Source organism: Sciurus carolinensis, chromosome 1 (genome assembly GCF_902686445.1).
Source record: "Sciurus carolinensis chromosome 1, mSciCar1.2, whole genome shotgun sequence".
NCBI classification, from domain to species: Eukaryota; Metazoa; Chordata; class Mammalia; order Rodentia; family Sciuridae; genus Sciurus; species Sciurus carolinensis.
The window spans coordinates 171,600,466-171,617,870 of record NC_062213.1 but is presented as its reverse complement, the minus strand read 5'-3'; the positions used below and the strand labels follow the sequence as shown (position 1 = coordinate 171,617,870).

Genomic DNA, 17,405 nt, shown 5'->3' with positions numbered 1-17,405 from the left:
AAGGGAGAAAAAGGGCATTCTGAACAGGGAAGCAGGCAAGTTGAACAAGACTAGGATCATTCTACTATCTCATCAGGAAAGTAACAGAGACTATCATGGAGGTGAAAGGTGTTATGGGTTAGATATGAGGTGTTCCCAATGTGTGAGTCAATGTAAGAATGTTGAGAGGCAAAATGATTAGGTTATTAGAGCTTATCAGTGGGTTAAGTCACTGACATGTATTAACTGGGTGGTAATTATAGGCAAGTAGGATGTGATTGAGGAGAGAGGCCAATGGGGGAGTGCCGATGGGGTTTACATTTTGTCCCTGGCGAGAGGTCTCTCTCTGCTTCCTGGCTATCATGTCCTTAGCTGCTTTCTTTTGCTATGTCCTTTCATCATGACATTCTGCCTCACCTTGGGCTGAGAGCTATGAAGTCAGTCAATCATGGACTGAACCTCTGAAACCATGAGCCAAAATAAACTTGTATTCCTCTCAGTTCTTGTCTTTTGGTCACACTGACACAAAAGCTGAGTAAAACAGAGGGGTACAATGTAAGAAAACTTTAAATTTGATAGTATTCAACACTCAGTAAGTATCTCTATATGTAAACTATAAACAAGGATAGGGGATTACAATCAAAGATAAACACAACAGGAGACTTCAAATAAGTCACAAACCAGAATGGGAGAGATGAAGAACAAGTAATGACAAAATAATGAGAAAGGAAATTAGAACTAAATAAATATACAAATAATTGTATAATGGAAACACAAAAACAATGCATTGTTTTCATATGTGTTTGCTTTGGGAAATATTAAACCCAAATGCAGAGTTAGACAGTGAAATGAGAGGGTAGATCTTTATGGTTTTTTTGTTTTATTCCAGTTTTTTTTGGTTTTGATATCAGGGATTAGACCCAGGGCTTTACCACCAAGTCACATCCCCAGTCCTTTAAAAAAAAAAAAAAAATTTTTTTTTTTTTTTTTCCAGAGAGAGACTCACTAAGTTGCTGAGGCTGGTCTCAAACCTGCAATCCTCCTGCCTCAGCTTCCCAAGTTACTAGAATTACAGGTGTGTGCCACCTCACCCAGCTGAGGGGGTACATCTTTGAAAATATCTACTTCAAATATTTGACCTTAAGCTTTAGCTTTCAGTTTCTGTTAGGTTATTATTTTCTTTCAAATTACCAAATAGGATATATCTTTTTGCCTCCTCACAGAGGAGTTCTATTTCTCGGGTAACTTCTTAAAAACATTGGTTTAGGAGTTCAAAAAACTAGGTTTAAAACTCTTCAAGTTATAAAACCTTGAGCATCATTTACCTTATCCAAACTTTAGTTTCCTTATTTATAAACTGGAATAAAAATGTTACAGGTTTGTCACAAAAATTAAATTAGATACAATTAGTGAAAAGATCTAAAACATGGCTTGCCTCAAGAGATTAATATTTATTTCCACTATTTATAGCATTTATATTTACATAAAGAGGTCTTTTTTGCTCTTATGCAAATATGTCTTTAAACATCTTTCCTATAATCTTACAAATGCAATAGTTTCAATATTTTATCTGCTAAAATGTATCAGGATTAAAAAGTCTAATATTTTAAACCAATCTGAAATGGTTACAGATTTAAAAAAAGATTTCATATATTAAATTCATTGTAATTAATGACATACTATTCAAATCTGTGCTATATGCTAATTTGGTTGTACCACACTTAAGATTCCTGAAAAGTTACTTACACAGTAATTTAATAAATGAAATAATATTACAGTTATCTTTTCCTTATATTTACAGGAACTTCAAGGTGAAATTAATGTAAGTAGTTAATGAAATTAACTACTAAGTATAATGGGAACCAGGAAATTCACTTATCCAAACAAATAGTTACTGAAAGCCTACTTAAAGCCTTGTATAGCATGCTCTAAAATTTCTCCTTTGTCAAGGGCAGGAAAATTAAGAAATACAAATCATTCAAATGAACTCAGAACTATTTAAGATTAGAGTTCATAGGAAAGTAGTATAGTACATGTGCAACTTAAAGAATGGCAAGAAGACAGAAGGATTCTGAAAGGGAGAGAAGTAGATATGGGTAATTAAGATCCATTTCTAATTTTTCTGAGGACATTCCTTAGTGAATCTTATGCATCAACTGAACAATCAATACTATCTTATCTGATTTTAAAAACAAACATGCTCGGGCTGGGGTTGTGTTTCAGTGGTAGAGCGCTTGCCTAGCCCGTGTGAGGCACTGGGTTTGATTCTCAGCACTACATAAATAAATAAAAGCATTGAGTCCATCTACAACTAAAAATATTCTAAAAAAATACACATGCTCACTAACCACCTGGTTTGGCTGAAGGAAGGCACGGTTTCTTTACAACGAAGTAAACTTTAGAATAAATTCTAAAGTAATGCAATAAAAATGATAAGACAATGACTCCATATATTAGTTCTTGGCAGGGGAAGCCCTCCCCTCTTAAACTGCTGTTCTACGTACATCTATATGTAAATCACTTTTTTAGTCCTCAAAACAACCTTATGAGGTAGGTACCCTTTACACAAAAGGAAAATGAAGCAAAGCCTAACAGCTATTAAACAGTAGGGGGGGTCTCAGGCCTGTGACACATGAGGAATCGATGGAAGATACAAATGGAAAATTCTTATAGACCAAGCCTCATGGGATTTATGTAAGGAAAGTTCCACAGAAGATGGTCTCAGTCCAATTTACCAGTGATCCAATACGCAGAAGTAAGGTACAAACTGATAAACTGCTCCTAAGAAAGAAACATACTCACTAAGGTTCTGATGTCACCATAACAATGCCATCAGATCACTCAAGGAAAGTAGAAGAAAGGCCCTCATTTAGCCCCATATGGAAAAAATAAAATACTAAGTAAATTAAATACTTAAAAATTAAAAGCGGTAATATTAAAAAAAAATAAATGAACAATGTAACCAAGTTGGGCTTATTCAAATAATTCAGGGGTGAGTTACCACAAAATCTATTAATTCACTCAAAAAATGTTAAGAAATGCTGAAAAAAGAGAAAGTGAAGATATTGGACATCTCAGGATTCTAATGTGTGTGTGTGTGTGTGTGTGTGTGTGTGTGTGTGTGTGTATGTGTATTTTACAAATAAGGAATTTCAAAGGGAACTGCCTAAACTTGCTCAAGACTGTCTAACAAAACTCTACCACAAATAACATTTCATACATGATTTCATCAAAGGCAAGAAGCCCTGGTAACAACAGGAACAAACTGTAAGGTTTCTAGGAATAACCCTAACAAAACATGTGCAATGCATTAATCAAGAAGCATATGTAATTTAGTGAGACATGAGAACTGAGACCACCTGCATTCATATGGCTTAACTATCAGAACAAAGAATTGAGGCACACCCATTTCAGCATGAGTTTCTCTCTCTCTCTCTCTCTCTCTCTCTCTCTCTCTCTCTCTAATAGTACTGGGGATTGAACCCAGGGGTGCTTTATCACTGAGCTACATTCTCACTTCTTTTTTTTATTTTTTATTTTGAGACAGGGATTTACTAAGTTGCTGAGGTTGGCCTTAAACTTGTGATCCTCCTCCCTTAGTCTCATGAATGGTTAGGATTACAGACAGGTACTACTGCATCCAGCATCAATGTGACTTTCCGTGAGTTCCTAAAGAAATGCTTGTCCACCAATAAATAGAAAAATCAAAAAAAGAGAAGAAAAAAAAAAAAAAAAACAAAGAAGTTCTTGCCCAAGTGTTCTAGTCATCCCCCCACCCCCACCCACCCCAAACCACTGTGACCAAAATACCTGATAAAAACAGTCTAGAGGAGGAGAAAAAGTTTTATTTGGGGTTCACAGATTGTGGACTCCAATGCCCGAACCCAGAGTGTTCCTCTCATGGCAGCAAGGACACAGAGGGAGTGGGAGGGGGGACTACAGGGAAGACGTATCCTTTGAGGCACCCCAAGTGACCCACCTCCTCTAGTCATCCCCCACCAACCTACAGTTTTTTCTCAGTCCACCCAAAGTGGGACGAACTGATCGGTTACCATTCTCATAATCTCATCTTTTTTACCTCTGAACATTCCTGAATTAATAGGAGTTTTGGGGGACACCTCACATCTATACCATAACACCAGAAAAATATAGTTATAATCCAGCAAGTAACTTCATTATTTCCTTCAGGACTCTGTGATACATCATTTGCCAATCATTAGCTATGTTCTCAAAACAACACTGATTCTTAATCTGAGCAAACAGTTGCCTTAGGATAGGGGACTACTCAACGATGAATCCCTTCCTTTTCACTGTTTACTTATCAAAACTTTAAGCCCCTGGTTTTATATCCAATAATCCTAAACTTATATATCACACACTTTGCCAACTAGATGCCCACATTGAAAGTCTTTCATTAAAACACCCAGTTTCCAGTTCCATAAATATCTACCCTTAACCTCCCATCTGGAGAGACTACTAGGAGTCAAGTTTGCACTCTCCCTTACGCCATTGTCATTAACTGAGATTCAGCTGGTATCAACAGTGCATTAGGCTATGGTGGACTCTGGCAAGCCTGAAAGTCCACTAAGATTTACACACATCTCCTTAACCCCAGTGCACAACTAAGTCCCTCAACTTAGAGAGTATTCCTGAGACACTGTGAGACTCTTCTCAGAGGTCTGACTACAATGGTAAAGGGAGTCCTGATGTTGAATCTGAGCTCTGATTTCCTATTGTTAAACTCCCAAATGCTGAGGTACTTCATCTTCTGTGAAAGCAGATCTCTTTTCATTGCTGTGAGTCTATAACAGGAAGTTACTAGGGAAGTGAGCAGGCATAAGCCACTAAATCCAACTTGGAGCCAGGTCCAAGAACTGACAGGTGAATCTGTCCTCACTTCACCCACATCCTTAAAAACTCTGCTTTGGATCACCTCAAAATATCATGAAAACTTCTCTCCATTTTTGTTTGTTTGTTTGTTTTCTTACTTTCTGCCTGGGATGAATTGCCTCTGACAAAGCTCACCTCCAGACCTTGTATCCTTCTAGAATTTGCAGACCTGTCAAGTCTCCAATTTGAGACAATCAACTATTAGGTTGAACCCCAAGATTCAAGGTGCACAAATAATATATCTGACCAACACTGCTAGACTTTTAAGGGTTTGTTTCATTTCAGGCCCATGCTCCTTCCATGTTAGATTCAAGCTTCTTACATGTATTCATGCTTTTATATTGTAATTTTAAATTCATAATTCACAATTTTAAAATGTATACCTATTTTTCTACATGATATAATTTCACCAAGGATATATTAGAACCACAGTATTTAGTCTGAACATTTTCTTTTATCAACAAAACTCTTCATTTGAAAGGTATCTTACAATGGAAAAAGGTAAAATCCTATACATCCAATGGTAAACATTTTCTAACAGCTATGACAAAAATTCCTTTAAAAAAATTCAGACCAGGCCAGGCACAGTGGTGCATGCCTATAATCCCAGTGGCTTGGGAGGCTGAGGCAGGAGGACCATGAGTTCAAAGTCATCCTCAGTGAAAGAGAGGTGGCTAAGCAACTCAGTGAGACCCTGTCTCTAAATAAGATATAAAATAGGACTGGGGATGTGGCTCAGTGGTTGAGTGACCCTGAGTTCAATCCCCAGTACCAAAAAAAAGAAAATCAGATTCCAAAAATTTGTTAGCTAAAATTCGTTGGTTAAGGTAAATAAAAAAATGTATAACTATCTCTCTTACATGCCTTCACATTCCAACTTGAAAGATAAGGCATTTATTCCACTTTTTCTTGTCTTCTGTCCCCTGCTCCTCAGGTCCCTGGTCCTTCTTCTCCTGCCTGTTTTCCTTCCCATTGGACCAGTATCAAAAGATCAATAACTTCTCAACATTAAGTTCCCTTCAGAATACATAAGTACCATATGGCTGCTTTTAAAGTTTCTAATGTATTACTCAGTTTTCAGCCATCATCAGAATCTCTACAAAGCCTAAATAAGATAAACAGGGATTTGTAGAAGACTTTAGAATTCTGTGAACTATGAACAAGTTCTTATACATTTTTCCATGTCAATAAATAGTTTCGTAAAACACTGAGTTATACAAATAAAAAATATAAGAATTGTAAGCTAATGTTTACAATTAAGTTCCTCTTTCAATGCTCCCTACTTTCAAAGTTTTCCTATTTTTTTTTTCTATTTCCTGCAGTGGGGGGAAAAAAAAGCTTAGAGAGATTTTTTTGTGGATGTTGTTGACTTAAATTGCTGTAGGTAGAACATCTTTACATATTGTAAAGGTGTTTATCTATGAGAACATAGTGTATTTTCCCACTTGTCAAGATTACTTTTCTATTTCTATTAATTTTAATTATTTTTCTAATATCTTCTACTGCTATCAACCTCTTACCACCACCCCAATCCAAGCTATCATTATGTCTCACCTTGACTATTCAACACAATATTAACTAGTCCACCAGTTTTCAGCCTTTTCCCAATCCAATCCATTTTCCATAATGTAATACGAATACTAATCTAAACTGTTACCTTTGATATTTAAAACAATTTCATTTGCTTCTCATTGTATTTAGGATAATTTCCAAAATTCCTAACACAGCCTAAAATTGTTGATATCTACCTACTTCTCCAGCTTCCACTTATACAATGTACCCCACCTTATGTATTTACATCTTTCGACACTGTCTTTTCGACTTTTAGTCACTGAACCCTTAAAAATATTTTCCCCCTTTTCCCAGTACATGTTCTTCTCTCCCCATTTCATAAAATAAATAACTATTCATCTTCAGAACTCAGGGTCCTTAAGATATCTTTTCCATTCTCCTTGACCAGGTTGAATCCTTTTAGCATACAACTCTCATAGTCTGGATCTTAAGTGTCTCCCAAGGGCTCAGGTAGGAAAAATGTGTTACTAGTGGGGTGCTACTGAGAGCTGGTGGAACTTTAAGAGATAGGGCCTAGTGGGAGATATTTAGGTCAAGGGAAGTGTACCCTCAAAAGAGATTGTTGGACCCTGGCCTCCTCCTCTTCTTCCCTTTTGCTCCTTGGCACACGATGTAAGAGGGGCTTACTCTATAACATGCTTCCACCCATGATGTACTGACTCCTTGCCATAGGCCCTAAGCAGTGGGGTTCATCAATCACAGACTCAAATCTCCAAAACAAGGAGCCAAAAATAAACCTTTCTTCTTTACAAGTTGATTATCTCAGGCTTTTATTACAGTAATGGAAAGCTAACACAGTAATGTCAAATACTATGTATGTGCTACATGATATTTACAATTCCAAGTACATATGGATTTTGTTGATATCTTCCTGCCCTACACACACACACACACACACACACACACACACACTCCAGTACAAAGAAGTATCCATAAGAGCAGAGATGATTTCTAGTTTTGCTAAATTTTTATTTCCAGCATAGTAGTTTTAATCACTGAGTGTTTTTTTGGAGGATTGCGGGGGGCAGGGCATCCTAGGTATGATAGAATTTGTTAGCTGTCTACCACAATTCATCTACTCCTCTTGTGGAGTATAAATGCTGCTAAGAAGCAATCTCTGGATGGGTGAGGGAATGTGATTAGTTCTTGGCAACAAAATTTAGGTAAGAATGTTAAGTGTCAATTCTAGGCCCAGGCTTTCAAGAAACAGATATGCTTTCTCTGAATTCTCCTTCATCTTCTACCATAAGAAAAGGGAGGCAAGGCCACAGGGTTAAGCAAAACCACAGAATAGATCACTGCATAGAGAAAACAGCATCATCAAGTGAACTGTTATGTGAGTAAAATTAAATTTCTATTTTATTTAGCTTCTGAAGTTTGGAGGTTCATTTATACAACAAATAACATTCTCCTGAGCAGTTCAGAAACTGGTATCTTAAGGTACTGGCTTAAACAGAAATCTAAATATATACTGGTATATTTGTTGAGGGCAGGCATCAAGAGAACATGTTTTGGGATGGAAATTTTAAGATCTTGAGTTCAAAGCCAGCCTCAGCAATAGTGAGGCACTAAGCCATTCAGTGAGACCAGTCTCTAAATAAAATACAAAATAGGGCTGGGGATGTGGCTCAGTGGTCAAATGCCCCTGAGTTCAATACCTGCTACAAAAAAGAGAAAATTTAAGATCCATGAAAACAATAGCAAAATATTTAATAAAACTGTGGTCAGCAAAAGCTTGGAAAACTAACCATATAATTTCCAAGCTCACATCTCTAGGGACATAGCTGGAGAGAAAAATAGCAGTACTGTGTGTTGGGTTTTATTTGTACTTAGAGGTTTCAAGAAAGTAATGAACTCATATGGAATCACCTAAGTATCCATCAATTGGCGAATGGATGGAGAAAATCTAATATATGTAATGGAATACATTTGGCCTTAAAAATCAAGGAAATTCTGTCATTTGCAACAACATGCATAAACTTGAAAGTCATTATGCTAAGTCAAACAAACCAGGAACAAAAAGATAACTGCAGCATGATTTTACTTTTTTGTGGAATCTAAAACAGTCAAGCTCATAGAAGCAGAGAGTAGAATGGTGGTTGCCAAGAGATAGGATAGGCAGTAGGTAATAGGAAAATGTTGGTCATAGGGTACAAAATTTCATTAGAATGAATAAAATTTGGTGATCTATCATAAAACATAGTAACTATAATATATAATGATGATGCATTGTACACTTGAAAACTGCTGAGAGTAGATCTTCAATGTTCTAACCACACAAAAAAATAAGTATATTAGATAATACAAATAATACATTAGTTGGATTTAATCATTTAACAAAATATATATATATATATATATATATATATCAAAACATCAAATTGTACCATAAGATAGAATTTTTACTTGTCAATTATACTTAATAAAGCTGGCAACAGAGAAATGAGGACCTAAGAAAAGAATTGGTTTGAGAACAGAGATGAAAGGGTATAGAAAGATTATAGTTAACTGAGGGACTGAGGGTCAGGAAAAGTGAAAGTCGACTGCTTCTGAACCCCAAAAGGTATAAGGTTAAGATCGAAAAAGACTTTGAGCAAAAATGTGATGAAGACTTTTGAGTTAAACAAAAGGTCAATATCCTAAAACAAATGTCAAATTAAGGGGGTAACTTCTAGTCCCTGATTCCTTCAGATGGTCTCAAGGGCTAGCCTGCAGTGAAATAAGTAATGCTAAGTATGTGAGAAAACTAAGGATACCAGAAATCAATCACTTAATATTCCATATATCTTTTAAATTTTTGCCTAAAGCCAGTATGCTTCTCAATTCCACTGAGATGATTTCCTTTCTCTTTTAAAGAGATATATGGGAGCTAGTTACAGTGGCGCACACCTGTAATCCCAGCAGCTCAGGAGGCTGAGGTAGGAAGATCACAAGTTCAAAGCCAGCCTCAGCAATTTAGTGAAGCCCTAAGCAACTCAGCAAGACCCTGGCTCTAAACAAAATATAAAAAGGGCTAGACATGTGTTCTCAATGGTTAAGCTCCCCTGGGTTCAATCCCCAGTAAACCCCACCACCACAGAGAGACAGAGAGAGAGAAGGATTCTTCAATTCTGAACATTCTCATTTCTCCCAAATATTTTAGGAGTAATGAATAGAAAAAAAGGAACAATGTTTATTTGAATGTTTAACACTGAAAGGAAGGAGAAAGTGGAGATAATAGAGACAAAGAAAGATGGATTGAGTGGCATATTTTTGTTTTTGTTTTTTCAGAGAGCTTTCCAAACTCTAAGATGGGGATAAAAATTTCAATTCAATTTATAAAGTTATACCTAACCCAGTGATATAATCAATATGTAAAAGCAACTGAAATCCATTATATAAATATAAATTTATGATGTTTATGCCCAAAAGAGATGGAGCTAATAAAATTAGAAAACCAAAGAAGGTATTAGCCTTATTAATTAAGGTTAAATGAGGTCAGTGGTTGAGGCCTGATCTTATAGGATAAATGTCTTCATAAGAATACATCAGAGAGCTCAATCTCTCTATCATCTTAGGACACAGAGAAAAGAAGGTTGCTTGCATGCTAGGAAGATTCCCTAATCAGGAACCAGATTGGCTAGCACCCTGATCTTAGTATTCTAGGCCTCCACAGCTATGATAAAATAAATTTCTATTGTTTTTGCCATCCAGGCTATGGTCTTGTTATGGTAGCCTGAACTGAGTAAGGTAGGCTACACATTTTATATTGCCCTGCCTGCGTCCTAAAATGCATTGAAATTGTTACCTACACTTATAAAACAATTAATACATACTTTCCAAAAAATCAATGTATTTTTCTAGCTGTAATAAAAAGAAAAGTGAAAGGTAAGCAACTTAATAATATGTACTTCAATATATATAAATGTCCTAGGCATGACTACTCTAGAAAACATATTGGATGCTTGTTCTTGCTTATATACATAAGTTTGAAGTTAGTCATTCCATACAAGAAAACTGGGAAAACAAAAGAAGTTACTTTTGATCATGGTAAAAAGTTTCTAAGAAAACAATATTCTTCATACTATAATTACATTCCTATAATTTATGGTGTATCTTAATGCAATATAAAAATTCTCTATTATATGTAGACTTATACTCTATGATTTTATAATTATTAATGTTTTTCACTTTAATAATATTCAGTGAGACAGCCAGATGGGACATGAAATAATTCTTAATTGCTTGGAACTGTCTCACTCTTTAAAGAATATCTATAATTTCAACTCACTATATTCCAAAAGCATGTCCCTAAGTAAATGTAATAACACCTTCACAAAAGTCTAAAATGCCCCTAAGAGTATGATGCAGTCCTTGCTGAAAACCAATGTATTAAATAGATACTTACTATGCCCAAGACATACAGAATACACAAAGGAGAAGTCAATGATTCAGGTTGAAGGAAATGGTAGAACAGAAATGAGGTTAAAAGAATCTCCGAATTTATGAGAGAAGCTGATTAGTATGCCTCCAGGGTAAGGAGAGTTGAGTTTAGCTTAAAGGACAGATAAATACTGAGAAACTAGAAATCTTAAAAACGGCAGCAGAAAGTATAACAGACATGGAAAAATAGGAAACATAAAAAGTAAGGATGCTAGGGAGACATTATCCTTAACATATACCCTCTATTCAAACCAAACTAATAGTTTCTTTTTTCTCCTAGGAGAAAATTCCAAGATTTCTACATATTCCTTTCCTTCTGAATTCCTCCTGTCTTTCATCTGTTGACTGAATTTCTCCGGAGAACTCAGACAAGACTCCACTTTGCCATAAAATTTTCTGTAAGTACTCCCAGTTTCATGGTTCTCTTCCTTGTAGCAATCCTACAAGGATCCTGCTCTATTACATGAATATTTATTAACCAGCTACTAATGTGCTTATAAGAAAATAATCCTTTATTTTTTCCATGTGCAATGCCGTAGATATACTTATATGAAAATCTACCTTTCAGATGCAAAAATAATCTGTGAGCTTAGTCACACATTCACTGCCCTCCAAGTGAAACCCTAAAAGTAAAGAATCCACAGACAGAAGTGGAAGGTATTAAAGACAGATTGAAGGGCACAGATGGGACCACTACATTTGGAAAAAAAGATTCTTAATAGCTATGTTTAAGTGAACAGTCAATATACAGCTGGATTATAGTAACCTTAAGGTAAAGATAACCTTATTGCTTTCTTTCTATATTTTGTTTACTTGTTTTCTCCTAATCCACTCACACAATTCACATACATCAGGAATATATACATATATATTTTAGTCAATATGATAGATACTAGAAATTATCGATAAAAAGATCAATAAGGTCCTAGCTATCCTGGTACTTACATTTTTAAAAAGATGCAAATAAGGGAGTAAAAATAAATGTTTGACAATAAATTAAATAAATGTTTAACTATAAATTATTTGAACGAAAGAGATAAAGAAAAGTTTGTCTCTTAGAACAACTAAGAAAGCCATGGACCCATGCAGGACACTGAACACCATACTCACTTGATGTATGTGTGCATGCATACACATCAGTGTGCCCATGTGCAGGAGTATACACATTCATATTATATGTATTAATGCATCTGTGTGTTGTTCATGTATGATTGAATAATTCTACAAAATAAAGATAGGCCTGGACTAGGTTAATTAAGCCAGGTCCACATTCCTCTAAGGACAACCTGGAGCAAGGCAAATACATTTGCACAGACAGCCCTTTCTATATTTGCTATATTTATAGTCTATACCAATGGTTCTCAAGTACAAATTCTTAGATACAGGCGGAAAGAGAATTCCATAAGAATCACTCAGAGCTTATTAAAAATAGGAAATTCCAGTCTCCATGCTCAGCAATCTCAATTTAGAAGACCTCAAATGAATCATTAAGAAGTTCCACCTCGATGATCTGACACTGGTAGATTTTGGCCCCTTGTCAGGCAGGGCCTTGGTTCATTAACTGCTCAATATTTATTCACAGCCAAAGCATGACACAGTAATATGCTATTCAGTACCAAGAAGCACAAAATCGTTTTCAGATAAATAAATATGGCTATTAAAAGGAAATCTGTATTTTTTGTTTTGTTTCCCCAAGTATAATGGCACTTATTATTAAAAAGTTTTTACTTAGGGACAGAAAAGAATCTATAATGAAGTACTTCTCAAAGTGTAAGACATGGACTTACAGTGCTATGGCAGGTAACTTTAAATGGTACCCAAAGTGTTTTTGAATAGAACATAGGGTTATTTGAAGTGGTAAATGGACATACATTAAATAACACTGAATCACAGGAAAAACTGCATTGCCTTTTCAATTCTCTTTCAATCAGAAATCCTCTGTTAGCTATTGATATATCCCTTAAACCTCTATATTATTGCCTGTCTCCTTTTAAGAAATAGAAAGCATGCCTTTGAGTGTTTAGCAAACACTAATAACTAGCCAGAATTGAGCAAACACTGTTTGTTCCACTGCATTTTTTTAAAGGCTATCATCCATTTAAATCATCATACTAATTTTACTTGTAATAGTAAATAAAAAGAAAGTAAATTTAAACCAAATAGTATAAATTGAATATAGATGTTACAAAAACTAGGGGGTTTTCTTCACTGACTGAGGTTTGAAAATTCTTCTATATGAGGTAGGAAAAAGTAACAACCAATTTCTCTCTCTCCCTCTCCCTCTCTCTGTGTCACACATAATAATTAATTCAAATGAATAATCAAAAGCACAAATATTGGTAGGAAGACATTCAGTGAAAGGCCTACTATACCACTTGACAGAGCTGCCAAAATAATAACTTTCCATTAAATGATAATGATTGAGTTTGCAGTTTTTACTAAATGGAAATGATAATCCATGTCTGGCTATATAGATCAGAAATATGCTGTTGTTTGAATGACAAGACAATTATTATTCTGTAATTTATTCTACACACCTTATAATCCTTGGATCTGCAGCAGCCAAGATGGGAATGATCTGAAAAAAAAAGGCACAAAAAGTTAAAATATGACACAACAAAAGGAAAATTTGGTTTTACCTTTGATTTTTACTATTATCATTGTTTATAGAATTCATAGAGAAGACTTAAAATTCATAGAGAAGATTTAAAATCCTTCAACAACAACAAAAAATCTTCCAACAAAGTTATATAAATAAAGATGACAAGGTAAAAAGTAAAAAAATCTGTACCAAGTGATTTCATAAATGCTATTTCTTAAATCTGAAATTTAAGTGAAATTCTTCGTCACTCCTTGTCTCAGGATTCAAGCAGAGGAAATACTGTTTCTCTGCAAGGCAGTCCTCGCTGCCCACCAATTCTTTGCAGTTTTCTCCCCATTCCTCCCTTGCGATCACCCAACCTCTACCAGCATATCACCCCCCTTTTGAGTGCAGATCACTCACTGACAACTGCCCATTTGCCCATTTGCCTGCCTCTTGCCTGCCCATCACTGTCCTTTTACCTACCTATCACCCACCACTCAATGTCCACCCTGCCAATTATCCGCCATTAGCCTGCAGACTGCCACTGGATCACCTGCTGCCCACTGTTGTCTGAAAGTTCATTGCCAAAATACCCACAGGTTTGGTTATACCTGGCCACTGCCAACTTGGGACACCAGCCAGGGCCTGCAGGTTTGCTGCTGCCAGTGCTGCCATCTCAGGGCACAGCCACATAGGTCTGGAGACACAGGCCAGGGTCTGGAGATATATTAGGGTACCTGCAGGTCTGGATGCACCTGAGGTCTTTCTGCTTGGTGTGGTAGTGGCTGCCATCTGGCTGCCTCTTTGCAGGGTCACTCCTTTATGTGACCACATCCCTGGTGGTCTCTCTGCAGGTTGAAAGGGCATTGCGATCTTAGGAGTGCAGTAAGACAGGGCCTGGGGAAGCTGAAGCCCAGGTCCATCAGACTGCAGCTGGGTTTCAGAGATGGAAGAGACCAGGTACAAGAGGTGAGAAGACCAGAAGAGGGTGTGAGGGCATCTTGCTATCGGCTCAACCCCCCAACTAGTCTGGCACCCACTGGACTAGAGCTAACATCGAACTTCGGGCAACCCCACCAATCAGCAAAGAAGGGAAGCTGAGAAAATTTTGGAAAGCCAACAGAAGCAATCATTCCATTTTCCAATGACTTTCCTTTTTTTCTTTTCTTTTTTTTTATCCTTCCTTCTCACATCTCTACCATCTTTGAATCCAAATAGTTTTCATGGTAAGAAACCATGAACAGAACTTCCAAGATATATGGGATAACATGAAAAGACCAAATTTAAGATTTATCAGAATAGATGAAGGCATGGAAATCCAAACCAAAGGAATGTTCATTCTTTTAAAAGACATGAAGTGGAAAATCAACTACAAGAGGTTTACAGGATCTGCAATGTACAAAATTATAGCAGACCCACACTAAGGCACATTACAATGAGAATTAATAACATACAGAATAAGGATAGATATTTAAGGACTTGGAGAGAAAAAAAAAATCAAATTACTATGAGGGAAACCAATTTGGATTTCAGCTAATTTCTCAACCCAGACCCTCAACACTAGGAGGTACTGGAATAACATATATCAAAACCCTGAAAGAAACTGGATACCAACAGAGAATTTTACATCTAGCAAAACTAAGCTTCAGATTTGAAGATGAAATAAAACCTTCCATGATAAACAAAAGTTAAAAGAATTCACACCTACAAAGCCTGCACCACAGAACATTTTCAGCAACATATTTCATGAGGAGGAAATAATAAAAAACAATGAAAACCAGCAAAGGGAGGAACTACACTAAAGAAAAGGTCAATCAAAGGAGCAACTGAGTCAAGTTTAAAACTAAAAACAAACCAAAATCACCAGGAATACACATCATATCTCAATAATAACCCTGAATGTTAAGGGCCTAAACTCATCTATCAAAAGACAAAGACTGGCAGATTGGGTTTAAAAAAAAAAAAGATGCAATAATATGCAGCCTTCAAGAGACTCACCTCCTAGGAAAAGACATCCATAGACTGAAGGTGAAAGATTGAGAAAAAACATATCACTCACATGAACTACTTAAAGAAGCAGGGGTTTCTAACTTCAAATCACATAAAGTGGACTTCAATCCAAAGTCCATCAGAAGAGACAAAGAAGGACATTTTATTCTGCTTAAGGGAATCAAACATTAACAAGACATAACAATCATAAATTTGTCCTAAACAAAGAAGATGTATGCACATCAAGCAAACCCTTCTCAATTTTAAGAATCAAATAAAACACAACACAATAATACTAGATGACTTTAACACATCTCTCTTACTACTGGATGGATCTACCAACAAAAACTACACAAAGAAACTATAGAATTAAATAATACAATCAATGATTTAGACTTAATGGACATATATAGAGTATTTCATCCATCATGGGGTGAATACACTTTCTTCTCAGCAGCACATGGATCCTTCTCTAAAATAGAAGGATGTGGCATAATACATGTTATGCCACAAAGTAACTCTCAGCAAATACAAAAAACACAGGAATCCTACCCTGCATTCTATCAGATCAAAACAGAATGAAACTAGAAATCAACATAAAATTAAAAAAGAAGCTACTCCAACACCTGGATATTAAACAGCATGCTATTAAATGATGAATGGATACAAGGAGAAATCAGGGAGGAAATAAAAAAATACTTAGAGGTAAATGAGAACAGAGATACAATATATCAAAATCTCTGGGACACTATAAAGACAGTGGTAAGAGGAAAGTTCACTGCATTGAGCTCATATATTAAAGAAAAGTCAACAAATGACCTAATATTATACCTCGAAGTCCTAGAAAAAGAACAACAAATCAGCACCAAGAGCAGCAGAAGACAGGAAATAATTAAAATCAGAGATGAAATCAATGAAATTGAAACAAAAGAAATAATTCAAAAAATCAACAAAACAAAAAGTTGGTTCTTTGAAAAAATAAATTGATAAACCCTTAGCCACATTAACAGAGAGGAAACTCAAATTATTAAAATTCATGATGAAAAAGGAAAAATCACAATGAACACTAATGAATTATAGAAGATAATTAGAAACTATTTTGAAAATTCATACCCTAATAGAAAATCTCAAAGACATCAACAAATTTCTAGAGATATATGGTCTACCCAAACTGAAATAGGAGGACATACACAATTTAAGCAGATCAATTTCAAGTAATGAAATAGAAGATGCCATCAAACCCCTACCAACCAAGAAAAGCCCAGGACCAGAGAGATTCTCAGCTGAGTTCCGCAAGACCTTTGAAGAAGAATTAACACCAATACTCCTCAAATTATTCCATTAAATAGAAAAGGAGAGAACCTTTCCAAACTCATTCTTTGAGGTTAGTATCATCCTGATACCAAAACCAGACAAAGACACATGAAGGAAAGAAAACTTCAGACCAATATCCCTGATGAACACAGACATAAAAATTCACAATAAAATTCTGGCAAATGGCATACAAAAACATACTAAAAAGGTAGTGTACCACAATCAAGTGGCATGCAAGGTTGGTTCAACATATGGAAATCAATAAACATAATACATCCTATTAATACACTTAAACACAAGAATCATAAGATTATCTCAATAGATGCAGAAAAAGCATTTGACAAAATACAGCACCTCTTCATGTTCAAAACACTAGAAAAACTAGGGATAGTAGAGACATACCTCAATATTTAAAAGTTATCTAAGCTAAGCCCAAGGCCAACATCATTCTAAATGGAGAAAAATTAAAAGCATTCCCTCTAAAAACTGGAACAAGACAGGAATGCCCTCTTTCACCACTTGTATTCAACGTTGTCCTTGAAACTCTAGCCAGAGCAATCAGACAGAAGAAACTAAAGGGATAAGAGTAGGAAAAGAAGAACTCTACCACTATTTGCCAACAGTATGATTCTATATTTAGAAGATCCAAAAAATT

At 35.7% G+C, this 17,405-nt stretch overlaps 1 protein-coding gene across 2 annotated transcripts in view; it reads right to left on the bottom strand.

Annotated features, from left to right (window-relative positions):
- The window catches only part of Spata6 (spermatogenesis associated 6), a 132,501-nt gene that overhangs the window by 45,491 nt on the left and 69,605 nt on the right, over nucleotides 1-17,405 (bottom strand). For both annotated transcript variants that reach the window (XM_047519826.1, XM_047519833.1), the window contains exon 9: nucleotides 13,401-13,441. In XM_047519826.1, the coding sequence (XP_047375782.1) occupies nucleotides 13,401-13,441 (41 nt within the window). The remainder of the gene's footprint in view (nucleotides 1-13,400; nucleotides 13,442-17,405) is intronic.